General features: G+C 35.5%; 1 protein-coding gene across 1 annotated transcript in view; it reads left to right on the forward strand.

The window, feature by feature from the left end:
- Positions 1-15,016, forward strand: part of LOC139970499 (protein transport protein Sec23A-like) — a 49,767-nt gene extending 34,751 nt beyond the window's left edge. The window contains exons 13-18 of the mRNA XM_071976259.1: positions 6,191-6,422; positions 6,877-7,035; positions 8,246-8,332; positions 9,708-9,863; positions 12,109-12,174; positions 12,832-15,016. Of these exons, the coding sequence (XP_071832360.1) occupies positions 6,191-6,422; positions 6,877-7,035; positions 8,246-8,332; positions 9,708-9,863; positions 12,109-12,174; positions 12,832-12,921 (790 nt within the window). The 3' untranslated portion in view covers positions 12,922-15,016. The remainder of the gene's footprint in view (positions 1-6,190; positions 6,423-6,876; positions 7,036-8,245; positions 8,333-9,707; positions 9,864-12,108; positions 12,175-12,831) is intronic.
- Positions 15,017-17,809: the final 2,793 nt, after the last annotated feature.

The raw sequence follows: 17,809 nt of genomic DNA on the forward strand, positions 1-17,809 counted from the left end.
CCTAACCCTTTATATCTGTTACGTTAAACTTCTAAATTTTGTTTACAGTACCAAAACTGTGCTCTACATCACAAGCGAACACAGAAAGATAAAAATGGATAAATATGTAGAGTTGCTTGTCTCTGGTCAGTGATTCAAAGAAAAGTTCCTTGTTAGAACTTTTAATTTTAATTTATTAATCCTGCATGATTCCATCAGTTCATATACCACCTGATAATAACCATTTGATGAGTGATCTGCTGCCTATTTGATCTGTGACCTTTGACACAGCTCATGTACTTATCACTTTTAGTGAGGGCAGCACTCTTAAACTGACCCGTTGCATTGTCTATTGTACTCTGTTGCAGCAGAGTGTAAGAGAGCATTTACCAGACAGTTTATTCTGCCTGACCATGACAGGATGTTTATCAAATAGAACATTTTCATCATAAAAGTAGATTTTATGATTGATAATTTAAATATGTTTGCATCAACAACCAGTTGGTCATTCTTAGTGAATCATTCTTAAAAGTTACTCATGTGGGGATGTGAAATATCATAGTGGAGATTTACTGCCGATCAATGATTTTGATTGAATTCTCATTAGAAATTTAGCATATATGATACTAACTGAGGAAATTTGACAATCAGCTCTAGGTATAGCAAAAAATTAAGTATCTCTTCTTTTTAACTCAACTGCTACATAAGTATCTCTATCAGATAGACCAATGATGATAGTGATTGGGTTTTGCTTAAATTCTTGTTGCACACAGAATGGTTAAAGTCAGTAATATGCATTCAACATTCAGCAAAAAGTCTAAATAAACTGAATAAATTTCAGTTACTTATTTATCATAGCAACAAAGTAGGCCATTCATTTTCAAATAGATGTTACATGTTTTTTTCAACTTTGGACTTCAATTTTCCATGATTTAGGTTCAACATTCAACACATACCATTTCACTATATTAGAATTCCCATTCAACACATACACTTTACCTACACTAAAATTCCTGTTCAATACATACACTTTACCTACATTAAAATTTCCATTCAACACATACACTGTACGTACACTAAAATTCCCGTTCAACACATACCCTTTACCTACACTAGAATTCCCAGACAACACATACACTTTACGTACACTAGAATTCCTTTCACAACATACACTTTACCTACACTAGAATTCCCATTCAACACATTCACTTTATCTACATTCAATATCCCTTCAACATACACACTCTACCTACACTACTGTAGGTCTGTCGAGAGTTTTGTCTTGAATTTGGTAGTACAGTACGTATAAGACAAAGTTGCATATAGTTGAGGACAATTTTCTGAGAGTAATTAATTTTGTTTTTGAAGGGAAAAATGGAAATGATATGATAATGATATGACATCATTATCAATGCACTACCAAACTCATCAATCAACCAAACTCGAAAGGGCACAAAATTTTGAATTTGGCAGGCTACTGAATAAATTTATCAGGGATTCGGGTAGAGGGTTGGGGTGCAAGCCAATGGGAGTAGAGGGAGGGGTGAAGGCAAATGGGAGTATAAGGTGGGGTTACGGCAAATGGGAGTAGAGGGAGGGTGAAGGCAAATGGGAGTAGAGGTGTGGGGCACAAGGAAGGGTGTTTGGAATTGTCGCGACTTGAAAGGACAGAACATGAATTGTCTCTCAGAATGTAGTCCATTTCGAGACCTAAGGTAAAGTAAGGACCACCTGATAAGGGTGCAGTTGTTGCGCTGCAGAAAAAAACTAATATGTTACTGTACGTTGATCATTGGAGAGATAACTCACTGTTATGTTTCTCTTTATGTGACTTGATTATAGTATCTATGGTAACTGTGTGATAGAAAATACTGTACTGTGTCATTTCATAGGATACAGGTGTAAACTTTTAGCCAATATTACGCAAGTAATGTATTTAAAAAATCATGAAAAAGTCATACAAAGAAACAGCTCATATTGGCAATGAAATCAACCTGTAATCTATACAACCTATGTCACTTTATCATTTTCCATGAAGCATTTTGGCCATCAGTAAACATCCTATAATGTTTGTTCTTAAAAACAACTTTCTCCTGACAAAGTGGTCATGATCCTCTCCTGTGTGCACATGGAGATAGTTTTAACCGGTGTTCTAAGGAAAAACATTCAAACAGCAAATGTATGAATTTTTGTTTGTCAGGGCAGGTCCAAGCTATTTGCACTGTGACGTACGGGACATTTCAGAGACTTAAATGTGTCTAAAAGTTATAAAAAATCTATTTTCCAGAAACTTTTCAGGTTTTCATATTTGTTATTGCTGCTACTTTATTAAAAACTCATGAAGATTTCCTACACTTGCTTTAATTAGGTCCCATCTTAATTAATGTACAGTGTGACGTACGGGACCAGAGAATTTTGTGTTTTTTTTGCTAAAGAGCAATGCTGAAATCCCTCTGAAATTAGGAGGGCAGTGATCAAGCTGTTATAACTAGTGAATAGCCTAACCTTCCAAGGGCTAAGCTGTAACATATTAGAAAAAAATATGAAGCCATTCCAGTTCAGTGATTACACAAATGAAAATTGTCCTGTGACGTACGGGACATGTGACGTACGGGACAATTTGTCCAAATAAAAATTGACTATGAAAACTCATATTTTTATTCCTGAATGTACCATAACAAGCTGATTTCTTCATAAAAACATTCATTTGGATATGCCAGAACAATGTCATTGGTAATTTAATGCCATATTTCCTTCTTTCGGGGATCGAAAAGAGCAGTGACTGTACTTGTGAGATCATTCCACTACATAAAACATGGAATGCGTAAAGTATAAATCTACTCTACACATTCATCAAATACTCATAACATCAATTCTAGCTTTGTTAGACCACAAATGATCCAAGATGCAAGTTTTGGTGCAAAACTGTTTTGGTATATATACTGTACAACACTGTATCATACTCCCCACTATTGACCCTCAAGTTGAAATATGATCCATCCCATTCAAAACATACCAAAATGTCCACAGTAACATCCACATAATGTCCATCTATGAAACTAGTACAACAAAGAAAACTCTATAGACCTAATACTGGTTACCAGACCAAATACTCATAACATCAATTCTAGCTTTGTTAGACCACAAATGATTCAAGATGTAAAGTTTTGATGCAAAACTGTTTCGGTATATATACTGTACAACACTGTATCATACTCCCCACTATTGACCCTGAAGTTGAAATATGATCCATCATATTCATTACATACCAAAATTTCCACAGTAACATCCACATAATGTCCATCTATGAAACTAGTACAACAAAGAAAACTCTATAGACCTTATACTGGTTACCAGACCAAATATATACTCATCATAACATCAATTCTAGCTTTGTTAGACCACAAATGATTCAAGATGCAAGTTTTGGTGCAAAACTGTTTCCAGTATATACTGTACAACACTGTATCATACTCCCCACTATTGACCCTGAAGTTGAAGTATGATCCATATCCCATTCAAAACACCAAAATGTCCGAGGTAACGTCCACGTAATGTCCATCTATGAAACTAGTACAACAAAGAAAACTCTATAGAACTATGGTTACCAGACCAAATACTCATAACATCAATTCTAGCTTTGTTAGACCACAAATGATTCAAGATGCAAAGTTTTGGTGCAAAACTGTTTTGGTATTTACTGTACAACACTGTATCATACTCCCCACTATTGACCCTCAAGTTGAAATATGATCCATCCCATTCAAAACATATCAAAATGTCCACAGTAACGTCCACATAATGTCCATCTATGAAACTAGTACAACAAAGAAAAGTCTATAGACCTCATACTGGTTACCAGACCAAATAGTCATAACATCAATTCTAGCTTTGTTAGACCACAAATGATTCAAGATGCAAAGTTTTGGTGCAAAACTGTTTTGGTATATTGTATACTGTACAACACTGTATCATACTCCCCACTATTGACCCTCAAGTTGAAATATGATCCATCCCATTCAAAACATATCAAAATGTCCACAGTAACGTCAATGTAATGTCCATCTATGAAACTAGTACAACTCTATAGACCTAATAATAATTATTATTATACAAACTCATGAGTGATTGTCCTCTGCAAAAATTGGGCGAGCAAAACTCTACACTTGTAACTAAAAATCTCAATGTCTACTATCTAAGTTCAGGACACAAGAACATTATTGCACAGTCATGATAGTCACACTTCACAATAGGCCTACGAAATGTTGAAATGCAAACTCAACATTCTTGAAGTCGTCCTCATTCAACGTCAATGTTGAATAGCATTGTAGATGATTCTGTATCCCACACACACACAACAATTGACTTCCCGATAGTATATTGAACAACACCTGGGCTGTTGGTGGTCATCAGTCAATGGTTTATTTGAAGCCATGTTGTGCTCTTCAGGCATGCAGGGATTATAAGTTGCAACTACCATCTTTCAACAAAATAAATTGGTAAGCATTGGAAGGTTTCCAGTAGAGGTCCCCATTGGAGCCCATGCATGTTTATTATGTATAAATACAGGGTTTCCCCCACACTAAGTCCCGTACGTCACATTTTGTCCCGTACGTCACATTTTTAATTTTGATAATTAGATTTGCTGTGAATATTTTTTCTATTTTTTTGGGATGGATTTTGTTGAACAATGTTCTTAATTAGAACTTAACAGAATATCACCAAAAAAAAATTGTTCGTCCATATCAAAACTTGAAAAAAAGTGCTGAAAATTGTGACGTACGGGACATCAGTATTTGGACAGTAGCTAATTAGCATATTTAATTGATGAACCCCCAAACATAATATGTCAAAATTATTGGAAGGAAGGGTGTATCATGTCCCACATAACTTATATTCAATAAGTTCATATTGCTGGCAGCGAAATAGGATTCCAAATGTCCCGTACGTCACACTGCAACTTGAATTTATGCAAATTAGCTGGCTGTAATTGTTCGAATAGGCAAAAAAAAATTAAAAAATTATGAAAATCTGAAACTTCAATAATTCAGCTTTAACATGACACCACATTTAGGGTGCTTCAGTAAAGTTTGAAATTTGGCTTCTAGGGATACAATAGCTTGGACCTGCCCGTCATTGTTAATTGAATATGAAATTTCATTGGGTTTGATGGTAGTGCCGTTTGCTCTTTCAGATCTGTAATATGAATCAATTAGTAATACAGTTATTATCTATTGAAGATTGAAAATATGACGATCAATCGTGTGTGGTTGGTTTATATCCAGAGATATCCAGGAACTCCTTCACCATGGTGTTAATGTAAAAAATTCATTGTAGTATAAGAGATACAGCACTCTGTGGCGGTTGAGGTGTGTCTGCCATGCCTCATGCATGAAATGACTAGATGTGTCAAAGCTCTGTGGACTGGCCCACTGTAAAATATTTGTATATTGGCAGTAGTAAACGAATCTTTCATAAACACAACTGGTTTGACACGTCAATAGATCTACGTAGGACACTGTGAGATAGAGCAACTCCCTTTTTGCATTTTTGACCTATGTGTTTGGTCAATATATTTTGAATATTAATTGACAAAACTTTGGGTCTACTTGAAGGATACTGAGCCGATGGCTTTGGTTGTTTCGGCAATGTTCTGGGAAACTTAGGGGTTCCCAAAGAGAGATTTAGAATTATCGGAAAGCATAACTTTCCTTTAGTTTTGGAGTGTATACATTTTGATCTATATGAGAAAACCCTGATTTACAAGATTTTAGGCGGCAGATACCAAATGTAGAAAAAATTGACTACCCTCCATATCCATAAGCCCACAGGAAATACAAGTTGTATTTAAAAACAAGTTGTTGGCTAGGTTGACAAAGAAAGCAAACGTAATAAAACATGACAAAATGAATTAAGAACACATTAATGCTCCAGTGAAGTGAACAAAATGTGAGCTACTCGGGAGCTACTCGGTCGTTTGTGATTAAAAAAATTATTGAAAATTTCTCTCAAAATCAGCCTGATGTAATCTACAGACCATTTGCAATAACTTGCAATAACGCTTTAATAATTGAGAAATGGTATGAGGAAAAAATCGAAAATATCAATTTTGCAAAAGAGATAACAGTAGATTTTGCTGGTGAGCTGTTCTGGATTTCCCAGAAGATCTTTCAAAAAAGTCATTTTTACTACCTTTTTTGCAATCTGACAGCTGGGCCGATGCCGCGACTCAGATACAGCACATTGCAGCGGGATACGACCAGGAAGCCTCGGCCGTGGCCATGGCACGTCTGGCGGCCTACAAATCAGAACACGAGGAAGGAGCAGATGTCTTGAGATGGCTGGATAGGATGCTGATTCGTCTCTGTCAAAAATTTGGAGAATACAATAAGGAAGATCCGATGTCCTTTAAATTTGCGGCAAACTTCTCTCTTTATCCACAGGTAATTTGAAAGTTATTTTTAATCTTCACTCATACCTCCCTCTACCCATCCTCTCCCTCCCTCACCGATCCTCCCCCTCACTCGATCATCCTTCCCCTACCCATCCTCCCCTCTCTTATCCTTCCCTCACCCATCCTCTCCCTACCTCACCCATCCTCCCCCTCACTCATTCATCCCTCCCTCACCCATCCTCTCCCTACCTCACCCATCCTCCCCCTCACTCACTCATCCCTCCCCCACCCATCCTCCCCCTCCCTCCCTCACCCATCCTCCCCCTCACTCATCCTTCCCTCAGTTATCCCTCCCCCACCCATCCTCCCCTCCTTCCCTCACCCATCCTCCCCCTCCCTCAATCACCCTTCCTCCCCCTCCCTCACCCATCCAAGCTTCCCCTCCTTTATATCTATTGCTAGTGACTTCTATGAGTCTCATCTTGCCTTTCCTTTTGTAATAGTTCATGTTCCATCTGAGACGTTCTCAGTTCCTACAAGTCTTCAACAACAGTCCAGACGAGAGTGCTTACTATCGCCACATGCTGAGCAGAGAGGACCCAACCCAGTGCCTGATTATGATACAGCCCATCCTCTATGCGTATTCCTTCAACGGTACAGAGGTGAGCCCTTTTTCATGATAATGATGATGATACCGTCTTTAGTTATCTCGATCTTAAAATGACTGTAGGAGAGCAAAAAGAGGTATATCTTTTATACCAGTGAAATCTGCCTTGATTTTGCCTGTGAACACAAAGAGTGTCTCATTCTTATGAATATAAAAATGCAAATAGATAATCAGTCAAAAATGGCCATAAAATTTTGTTTCAAGATTATGAAACTTAGTGACCAGTTAGCATATCTAGCAGTTTTTGCATTGCTATGTAGTCCAAAAAACCAGCATTTGGTCAAGAATTCTGCCAAACCTAGTGAGTTTAAATCCAAATAAGTTTGCAATTTATCAAACTATGATATTCTCCTAAATTTTTGTTACACCAAACAAAAGGATTAGAAAAAAAATAATTTTTCCATTCATTTCTCAAATATTTTGTCACTTGCAAACTCTTTATATAAGTAATGATCACATATGAAGTGCAAACAGCAAAACTTAAAAATAAGAACCTTTGACTTTCTCTTCATTAATTGAAAAAAATGGTTACTGGAGTTTAATGGAGAATGGCTATAAAAACTCCTAATGCTCCTTTAAAGAAAAACTTGTTATCAAATCTCCAATTGTAAATGTTCCTCTAAAATGAAATATATACTCAAAATCCCCAACAGACTTATAAAAGTCAAGGTTAGGTTATAAACTTCATACTTTGCTTTGTAAATCCACCAAACTTATTGCAAGAATTAACGACAACTGAAGCGATAACGAGAGCCCTCTCTTATCAGATTGGAATTGAAGATCATTTTGCAAAGGCAACAGAAATTGTTGCCAAAATTGTAATTTGTTTTACTTTTAAGAAAGTGAGCTTTTAAGAGAATTTCATAGTTTGTACTTCACTAAATGCAAAACTGCAATCTGGAAAATAAAAGTTGGTCGAAGTAACCCTAGCCATATATTGGTTTAGGTCAAAGGTTACCTAAGGTCAACAAAGTCCAAAACTTCAAAATGTTGTTACTTTTTATAACCACTAAAGAAAACCTTGGTGTTGATCCCCCCCCCCCTTTTTTTTTTTTTTTTGGTGATGGCGATGGTCAAACGTCCACGAATGTCGTTAAGTACACCACCACAGCTTAAACCTCAGTTTTTTTGATGCAACATTGAGGCAAGTTTTCAATTGTATTTCATCGCCTCATCTTATTAGCAATATTTTTATTCTTATACAGCCTGTACTCCTTGATAGCAGTAGCATCCTCCCAGATAGGATTCTGCTTATGGATACCTTCTTCCAAATTCTCATATTTCATGGAGAGGTGAGTGAGATGTTGCATTTACATTTATAAGAGCTACTTGAGTGCAGGTAGTTTCAGAATGAAGCTTGTTGAGCCAAGGAAAGTGTACAGCCAATAGTGCTATCTAGTGTTACCAGAATTTTCTATTCTATTTTCTAGTGTTAAACTTTATATCTAGTTTTAGTTTTATCTATTCTATTTTCTAGTGCTATTTAGTGTTACCAGGATTTTCTACTGTATTTTGTAGTGTTGTCTAGTGTTATCTAGTGTTAGTGTTATCTATTCAATTTTCTAGTGTTACCAGTAGTTTCTATTCTAGTGTTATTCTAGTTTTAGTGTTATCTATTATTTTCTAGTGTTGCCAGGATGTTCTATTCCATATCTAGTGTTAGTATTATCTATTTACCAGGATTTTCTACTGTATTTTCCAGTGTTACTGTTATCAGATTAATTTTCTAGAGTTATTTAGTGTTACCAGGAGTTTCTATTCTATTTGGTAGTGTTACCAGGCTAGTGTTAGCACTATCTATTTATTTTCTAGTGTTATCTAGTGTTAGTATTATCTATTTATTGTTATCTAGTGTTGCCAGAATTTTCTATTCTATCTAGTTTTAGTGTTATCTATTTTGTCTAGGGCTATCTAGTGTTACCAGGAATTTCTATTCTATTTTATAGTGTTAGCAAAATCTTTTTTTTTTTCTAGTGCTATTTAGTGTTACCAGGATTTCTGTTCACTTTTTTAAGTGTCATCTAGTTTTAGAGTTATCTATTTATTTTCTAGTGCTATCTAGTGTTACCAGAATTTCTATTCTTTTTTTTAAGTGTCATCTAGTTATAGTGTTATCTATCTATTTTCTAGTGTTACCAGTGTTTTCTATTTCTATCACATTTCTGGCTTGTTACAACTATTCTGCTGATAAAGGCAACTGCTTTATGAATGTTTATATCTTGTTTCTTGCTGTAATTATCACTGGTACTAAACAAACAGTAAATATTCATATCTACTTTCACAGTTTGTAATCTGGTATAAAGGGCAAGAAAAAGTTGGCCACTCATCACAAACATTTATTTGTAAGAAAAAACACCTGCAAAATCAACCATCCAGCAACAAATTTGTTTGCAACAAAGTCAACATTAAAAAGTTGCAATGATGCAGTGTTACATACTTATGTAATGTTTTCCCTGATTCTAACTTGTTTGGCGAACAGAAAAACTTCCTTCAAAAGCAGCTGTTCTCTCCGAACATAAGCAAAGATGTCAATACTAGAAAAGGACCATCTTGCATAAAATAGATGGATTTAAGGTAATCAAATATGCCAAAATTATTTATTCTCTGGTAATGATTAACAGCTGTAGTAGTACTTATTTTTTTCTCTCTTGTTCTTTATTTCTTCAGACCATTGCAGCTTGGAGGAATCAGGGATATCATGAGCAAGAGGGCCATGAAAACTTCAAGCAGCTCTTGAAGGCTCCTGTCGACGATGCCCAAGAGATCCTGCAGAATCGTTTCCCCATGCCTCGTTATATTGACTGTGATCAAAGCAGCAGCCAGGTTGGTTGATTATTATATAATAATAATAATAATAAAAGTAAATAAGTTCTTAATATAGCGACAAATACCAAAAGGCCTCTTGGTGCTTTACAAAACCTAAAAAAAATTAAAATTAAAAAGACAGAGAAATCAAAGGAATAAAAAGTCTAGAAAACACATAACGAAAATTAAACAGTATGTAAAATACGAACATAAAATCTAAAAACACAAGAAGACTATAAAACAGAGCAAAACCTATAAAAAAATTTAAAAATAGGATAAGCACATAAAATAGAGTTGTACAAAAGTCAAAGTCTAGATAAAAACACGAGTATACAAAATTGACAAAATCACGTTGAGAAACTAAAAAGATGGGTTTTTAAAATTTTCTTAAATATGGCGAGAGGTTTGGCAGTCTTCATGTCGTGTGGTAGGTCGTTACAAAGCTTCGGTGCAGCGACCGAGAAAGCGCAGTTATTATTAAGTCACCCATGCTCTCATACTCTCATACTTCCACTGAACAGTTACATATACAATAGTTTCTCACATTAATAACTTCTGTTTGTATAGATTTTGTATTGACTTGTACGACTCACACTGTTTCCAATTTTCGAAATGAATCAATCAATCAATTAATGAATGCAGCCAGCAATTGGCTTAAAGAAGAAGTTGCTGGTAGAGAGGGGGGGGAAAAAAAGACATTTTTAATGGACTTTCTTGTGTTTGAATAGTATGTTTTCTAAGTCACCCTCATGCTGCGATACTTACACTAATCACCTACAAGCCAAGAGAACAGCCCATTAGCTCTCAGCTACAGCTGTTAGACCTGCCTTTTGAGCCTTAAAAGGTTTCCAGTTGATTTACCTGATCAATGAGTCATATATCATTTCTCCACACTTTGTTGGCTTTGTTGGAACCAAATAATGAGATATAGATATTTGTCTTGGGGGGGGGGGGCAGTTTCCTTACCAATTTTGGATGTAGTTCATTTATTGCTCCATAATCAACATAAACGACTTATATATATTATGAGAAAGTAGATGATAATGATACATATATTAACTGTAGGATGAAGAATATGATCATGTAATATATATTCATAACAAGATAAAAGTCTAATATATATATTAACTATATTATAAAGTAGATGATAGTGTAAATTATATAAACTGTATGATCAAGTAGATGATAATGTAATAAATATTCATATTAAAGTAATATATATATTAACTGTAAGACAAAGTAGATGATTATGTAATATATATTAACTGTATGATAAAGAAGATGATAATATAACATATATTCATAACAACATAAAAGATTAATTTATATTAACTGTATGATAAAGTAGATGATAGTGTAATGTATATTAACTGTATGATAAAGTAGATGATAATGTAATATATATTCATAACAACATGAAAGAGTTATATATATATATATATATATATATATATTAAATGTATGATAAAGAAGATGATAATGTAATATTGTAGGTAAAATAGTTTATATACCACACAAGCAGTGTAGTTACGTATTGTTCAATGATGGCCTAAGGTGGAATGGCAGAACCGGTGTGACCAACTCTCTCTCACATTCTCCTCATGTCTTAGGTTCCTATCCCACCATACATAATGTTGTTGTGATATATATGTGTTTTAAAGACCAAAGTGTCAAGGAATGAAATGCCCTCGCAGTCCTCGTAAGCTTGACAAGAAGAAACTGATAAGGAAACAATTGTCTCTCCACTGTTTATCTCCTACCTCTCCTCTTCCCCTGTTGGTTTCTTTCTTTCTTTTCTCCATCCCTTGTCTACTAATCCCCTTACATGTATCTCGTTGTGTTCACCATGCTCATTAACCTGTCTGTATTCTGTGTGTGTTTTTGTCCCTTCTGTTACTGTTACTTGTCATTTAGCCTTTGGAGAAGATCCTGCTAGGACCGAAACGTCAGGCGAACTTACTTTTACACAAGAAAACAATTAAATAACAAACATGAGAACCTTCCCTCCATGAATCTCACCCTTTCCTTAAGGGGAATGGATATTTTACTTTTGAATTTTTGGTTGCTGCAATATATGTAGCGTAAATACTAAAGTACAAAACTTTTAAGGGTCTTTGTTGCAGGATTTGAAAGTTAATTAAATAGTCTTTATTGCTGCCTTCTGTATTATTTTCTTTTCTCTGTTTTTTAGCATTCTTCTTCTTCTTCTTCTCCTTCAAATTAATGAACTCATTTTGATATTTGTGTTCTGTTTCACACACAGGCTCGCTTCCTGCTCTCTCGCGTGAATCCATCGCAGACTCATAACAGCATGTATGCCTGGGGCGGAGTAAGTCATTCTTTTCTTCCCGGGAATGTTTTCTCGGATTAATTACTTCTGTCGTAGATTTTGGCTTTTTAATATTATCTTGAATAACTAACTCTGCTGAGTAACAGACATTTTCAAAGGACTGTTTTGGGTTTTGAATAGTATGTTTCTAAAGCATGATCTATGATCAATATGCTCTCCGTTTTCTTACTTCGGTCTCTAACTAATGCAAGATTGCTTTTGGCAGTCCTTTGAACATGAGCTGTACACATTTTGGTTCTGTTAACTTTTGTTCAAATTTATTTTTTTCTTGCTGACAGAAAATTGAAAAGCACGGAACTGATCAATTTGAAGCGGCTTTAAACTAGTCTTGATATATTGAAAGTGCCTCGTGTACTTAATTTCCTTTGTCAACTGCTAAAACAGTTCATGTAGAGTTCACACCTGTATATCCCCAACCAAACCAGAGATTCACCTTTTTTCTTCTTTTTTTCTCCTTTCTTTTTTTCTTTTCTCTTTTCTTTTTTTTTTCTTTTTTTTTTTTGGGTGATAAGTTAAATTAACCTACACCTTCATGTGGACGATGCTTAACCAATACCAATTTGTTAACATTTGTATATTTTTACAGGATAGGAGGGCGGTGCAATTTGTTAACATTTGTATATTTTTACATTATAGGAGGGCGGTGCTCCTGTGTTAACAGATGATGTCAGTCTCCAGGTCTTCATGGACCATCTGAAGAAACTTGCAGTGAGCAGCTCAACCTAGACGTCTCCTTCTCCTCCAACCTCTCTAATGGAATATTGTTCTAGATTCTTGCGCAGTCTTTGCGACGACACGAAAGACCTTGGCTTCAGATAGCCATCTCTGATACAGCTTGCCTCGAAAAAAAAAAAAGGAAAGAAAAAAGTGGTTTAGATGTAAGCACGATAAGTCCATTTTATCTTAAGGGAAATTGGAAGAAAAAACACACATTTCTGCAAACAGAGAACCTGTTGAAAAAGGCCCACTCTTTGTTTTGTCTCTTAGTTAGCTGCTGCCCACTATTTTGATCTACACGAACAGCGATGCCAACTCAAACGTTTGAGGCAGCATCAGTGTCAAGGTGGTGTTTGTGGTAGGTTTCCACTAAACTTACTGCTCATTTAACAAAAAAAACGATGCCTATCATGCTGTTTCATATTGATGTCTTGATTTTGTTTATTCATCATTCATTCAAATATTATCATTTGTGTTGTTAAAATGAGAATGAAAGTCTTGATGTGACAACACCTGCCCAGTACCATTTTATTAGAATCTTTCATCTGGGTTATTTTTCACAAAGTTTAATCCTAACCCTCTAAGAACAACAAAGCGTACAAAATCAATACGGTTTGTGAAGTTGTAGGGACAGTGGTCTGTCATATTCGATACTCCATCATTATGGTTCAGTAGCGCCCTCTGTAGATTTGATGTCATAAAAGCCTTGTATATTATCAAGTCAGCCCAGGTCAAACTGCGACCCAGCCAGCACAGTCAGCTAATAGTCTGCACGTACAGTAGGTTTTGTACATACGGTCTGCATTAGTAACATCTTCAGAATTTCTGGGAATATCACACAAAAATGTGATTTCTTAATCTGAGGTCTTGGTTCTAAATATTAACAAATAATACAAGTAAAAAGGTTAATCATCTCCTGACCCTGTCTCTTTAATTTCACTTTACAGGACACTGTCAGCTTCAGTAATGTTAGGCCTAATGTTTAACACTTTCTAAGTTCTCCGTTCGCATTGCCTTTTCTATCTGCTCACCTGTCTTGGGTTTGCAGTGGTTCAGAGTGACACACCCATTATAAATGGAGCGAGCTGTTAAGCCTGGAGAATAATATTTCTTAAAAATATATCAATACATCAAATTTAGTCTATCTGCGACCTATAAGTAACATTCAGGTCTACCTAAGCGATGTCTTGCCTACGGTAAAGAAGGAAGAAAAGAATTTTTTTTTTTAAATTTTGTTCACCATTAATAATAGGTATTAAAGAAATTGGCTAGAACTAGTGTATTTGGAAACATTGATAAAAGAGTGGCATCTGAACTGCTTGTATTTTAAAAAAATAATAATAATAATATTTTATTCATCAATTAATCTAACATATCAGGAATTCTATCTCCTTGCTAAACATTGTCAAATATTGTAAAGATATGACTGAGGCTATTCTCCAACTCATGACAATGGATCAAAATGAAAAAAAAAGTTTGTTTATTTAGACTGCAGTCTTTATATTTTAAAGGGTTTTTCAGGATGTTAATGTACTCGTCAGCCTTCTCACAAGATAGAGTAATTTACTGATTTGTGTGTTTCTTGTCGAGTTTAGGTAAGAAAATAGTGTGAAATTACACACTTTGACAACGGGGGAAATATTACATATAAATATCACCAATAGACAATATATTACTTTTCTTTTTTGGCTTTTTTTGGCTTCATGTAGGAACAAACAATTCTGTAATAATAGTGGTGATTCACAGTGTCCATCCCATTTCACCATTTACCAAACATCTACAGTATTGTGTAATACATGTATTTTATGTATTTATGTTCTTAAAGTACTTGAACAACCCTTTTCTAACTTGTCTCTCAGAAGGAGGCATCATTATCTTCTTTATTACGATGTTCAACAGCTTTCTTCTGTAATTTCATCTCATTGAAAATTGAAAATTACGAAATAAAAAAAGAAAAATTACATGCGCGTTTATTGTTACAAGCTGTCTTTAAGTACAATAACTATTTAAGTCCATGTTATTAATCATTAACTATCAGTTTCACTGGAAAACATCATGGATTGAGGCCTGAAAGATTATTAAATATATCAGATATTACTCCTTATACCATTCAAGTTTACTGTCTTATTTCTCTGTAATTTGAGCTGAGTTGAGTTTTGTATAACTCTAAGTACATTCTAAAAGATAAGTATGTTTAATATAAAACTCAAAAGGGATTTGTCATTTGAGGAGTGAGTCGAAGAGATTTGGCACAGAGAATTGTCACACAAACATCGCACATGGTTTTCAGTGTCCCCATAGACTAATGGGGGGAGGGGGCAGGGGGACACAAACAGAACCATCATGATTGACTTTGATGACACAGTTCTTTGTGTTGAACAACTTGCCCAGACAGCTAAAATATGAAATAAAGGGTGCTCCATTCAGGCGCGTAGCCAAGGGGGGGGGCGAAGGGGGCAGCCGCCCCCCCTTGAGCATATTTATTTTTTTTTTTTTAATGTTTTTATGATATCGCTAGTATTTTCAAAAGAGAAAATGCTAAGATGCAACTTACAAGGCCTGGGAAGTGCCATCTCCAGCGATCTGGGAGGCATTTTCAGCCAAAATTTTCTTGTACGCTTGGTGGCGCTACGCTTAGATAGTTTGCAATGCTGAATCTACAGTTTCGCCCCTCCCTTGGCAAATTCCTGGCTATGCGCCTGGCTTAAAAGTCGCGTGTGGGCAGCTGTCATTTTGTAAACTTGTGATGTCATAGAGCTACCAGGATCAGGGAACCGTTTAGTTTCTCTTTGTATATATTTTTATATTTTCAAGGTAAACTGCAAATCCCATCTCCAATACAGAATTAAAATATTGTAATAAAAGAATTGAAGCATGTGCCCCTATCAAAATCAGTCTGGGGTATTTATGTTATGTACTACCCCTCCCCTCATGCACACACACTGTTGAAATCCTTTGTACGTCAATGAGTCAAACAGGTCGCTAGAGGGCTTTGCCAAATATAACTGATAGATCACCCTCTACTCGAGAAAGCAAGGTCAATTAATTCTGTACACTAATATTGGTTTGGGTCTTGTCACTCCATTAGGTCCTTTTGGGTCAAAACTGCTAAAGCAGTAGTGTACAAAGCTATTGAAAAGTGAGAGGCAGAACACTGGTGGGGTTTGTTTGGATATTCCCTTGATGAAATTAATTATTGTAGTGCATTTTTATCTCCAAATTTCAACCATCTGCAAATTTCTCATTTTCCTGGAAAATGAATGAGTGAATGAATGAAGGGTTTATGCACAACTACTACTTTGTGGACAATAAGTACTGAAACCAAAATATAAATAAAGGCAGAAGTAAAGTTACATGATTTGATGTTTAATGTAAAGAGGGATTCATGATTATTAAATGAAATGTTTCAGACGCCTTATAAAAGAACCAATTTTAGGAATGACACAGAGTTCTATGGGAGGGGGGGGGGGTTAGAGCCACCTTAAGCTAATGAACGATTACTGAACTTAGTATAAAGTTTTCGGTTCGAGAACAATAGCTGTGGAGAGAGTGGAATTAACGTCTAATTCCTTAATTAAATAGGCGCTGAGCTACGTAGACATTGGTAGGACATGAGGATGATTTGAAATAAACTTCTCTCAGGGACACGTAACCAATGCAAATCAAGAAAAGGTCTGAAACAGGATTGCTCTCCTCTTTCTGTTAATGAGCTTAGCGGGCGAAGTTTTGAACAGATTGAAGCTTTATAAGAGGGGTAGATTGGACACCAAAATACAAACAATTACAGTAATCCAGGTCAGATAAAACCAAAGCAATGAAAATCTACAGATGATCAAAAGATAAGTAAGGTTTCAACCTTGTAATTTTACGAAGCGTGGAAAAACAAGATGAAACGGTACAGTGAACCTGTCAAACCACAAACTATTGTCAAGCCAAACTCCAAGAATTTACGGAACTGGCGAATATGATACAGTTATTCGTATTAATAAAGGTACCATCGATGGTAATGCTTTGGAGAACCGCATCTAGCCTTATGAGGATTAATTCAGTTTTACCAGGATTATTTCAGCAGTTTTACCGGGATTAAGACAAAGAAGGTGAGATCTCATCCATGTAGCTAAGAACATTGCTGTATGTCATGAGTAAGAACCCGAACTTGAAACTTAGAGGAAAAGGCTTTATATACCTGATAATCATCAGCATAACCTTCCATATGCATGTAAAAACCAAGCTTCTTAATTCCATCATAGGCCTATATACTACGAGCGAATATAAATATTAAACATTATCAGATCTTGTGCAGATCTTGGATGAATCCCATATGCAATATCAAGGTATTAAAAAATGTTAGAACCAACTTTGACTCTGAGTTCTACCGATAAGATTAACACCACTTATAAGCAGTACCTTGCACACCAATATCATGATAGAGAATATTAAGCACCTTTGAGATAATTAACCGTGTCGAAAGCATCGCTAAGATCAAGTAGTAACATAACCGAAGCAGTTTTTTTTTTCTCTCTTTATCAGAAGCAACCAAGAGATCGCTAACAATCTTTAAGAGAGTGGTTTCAGTACTATGACACTTTTTATAGCCAGACTGATGAGTGATATGAAGATTATTTATGTCCGTGTGGTCATTCAACCTTTTGAGGACTACTCTCTCAATAAGTTTGCCGACAAATGCAAAATTGGAAATAGTTCTATAAATGCTGAATTTTTATTTATCTAAACTCAACTTTTTAAATTAGAGGTGTGATATCAGCGTTATTTACGCCCTCAATTTATACCCAGATGAAAGAGAAAGAATAACCAATTTGCACCAGGTTGGTAGAAGTATAACTCAAGGTTATACTTTACCACTTTACCAGGTACGGGATCACTGTAACCGCAGTGG

The sequence above is a fragment of the Apostichopus japonicus genome, chromosome 8, assembly GCF_037975245.1.
Source record: "Apostichopus japonicus isolate 1M-3 chromosome 8, ASM3797524v1, whole genome shotgun sequence".
In the NCBI taxonomy this organism is placed as follows: domain Eukaryota; kingdom Metazoa; phylum Echinodermata; class Holothuroidea; order Aspidochirotida; family Stichopodidae; genus Apostichopus; species Apostichopus japonicus.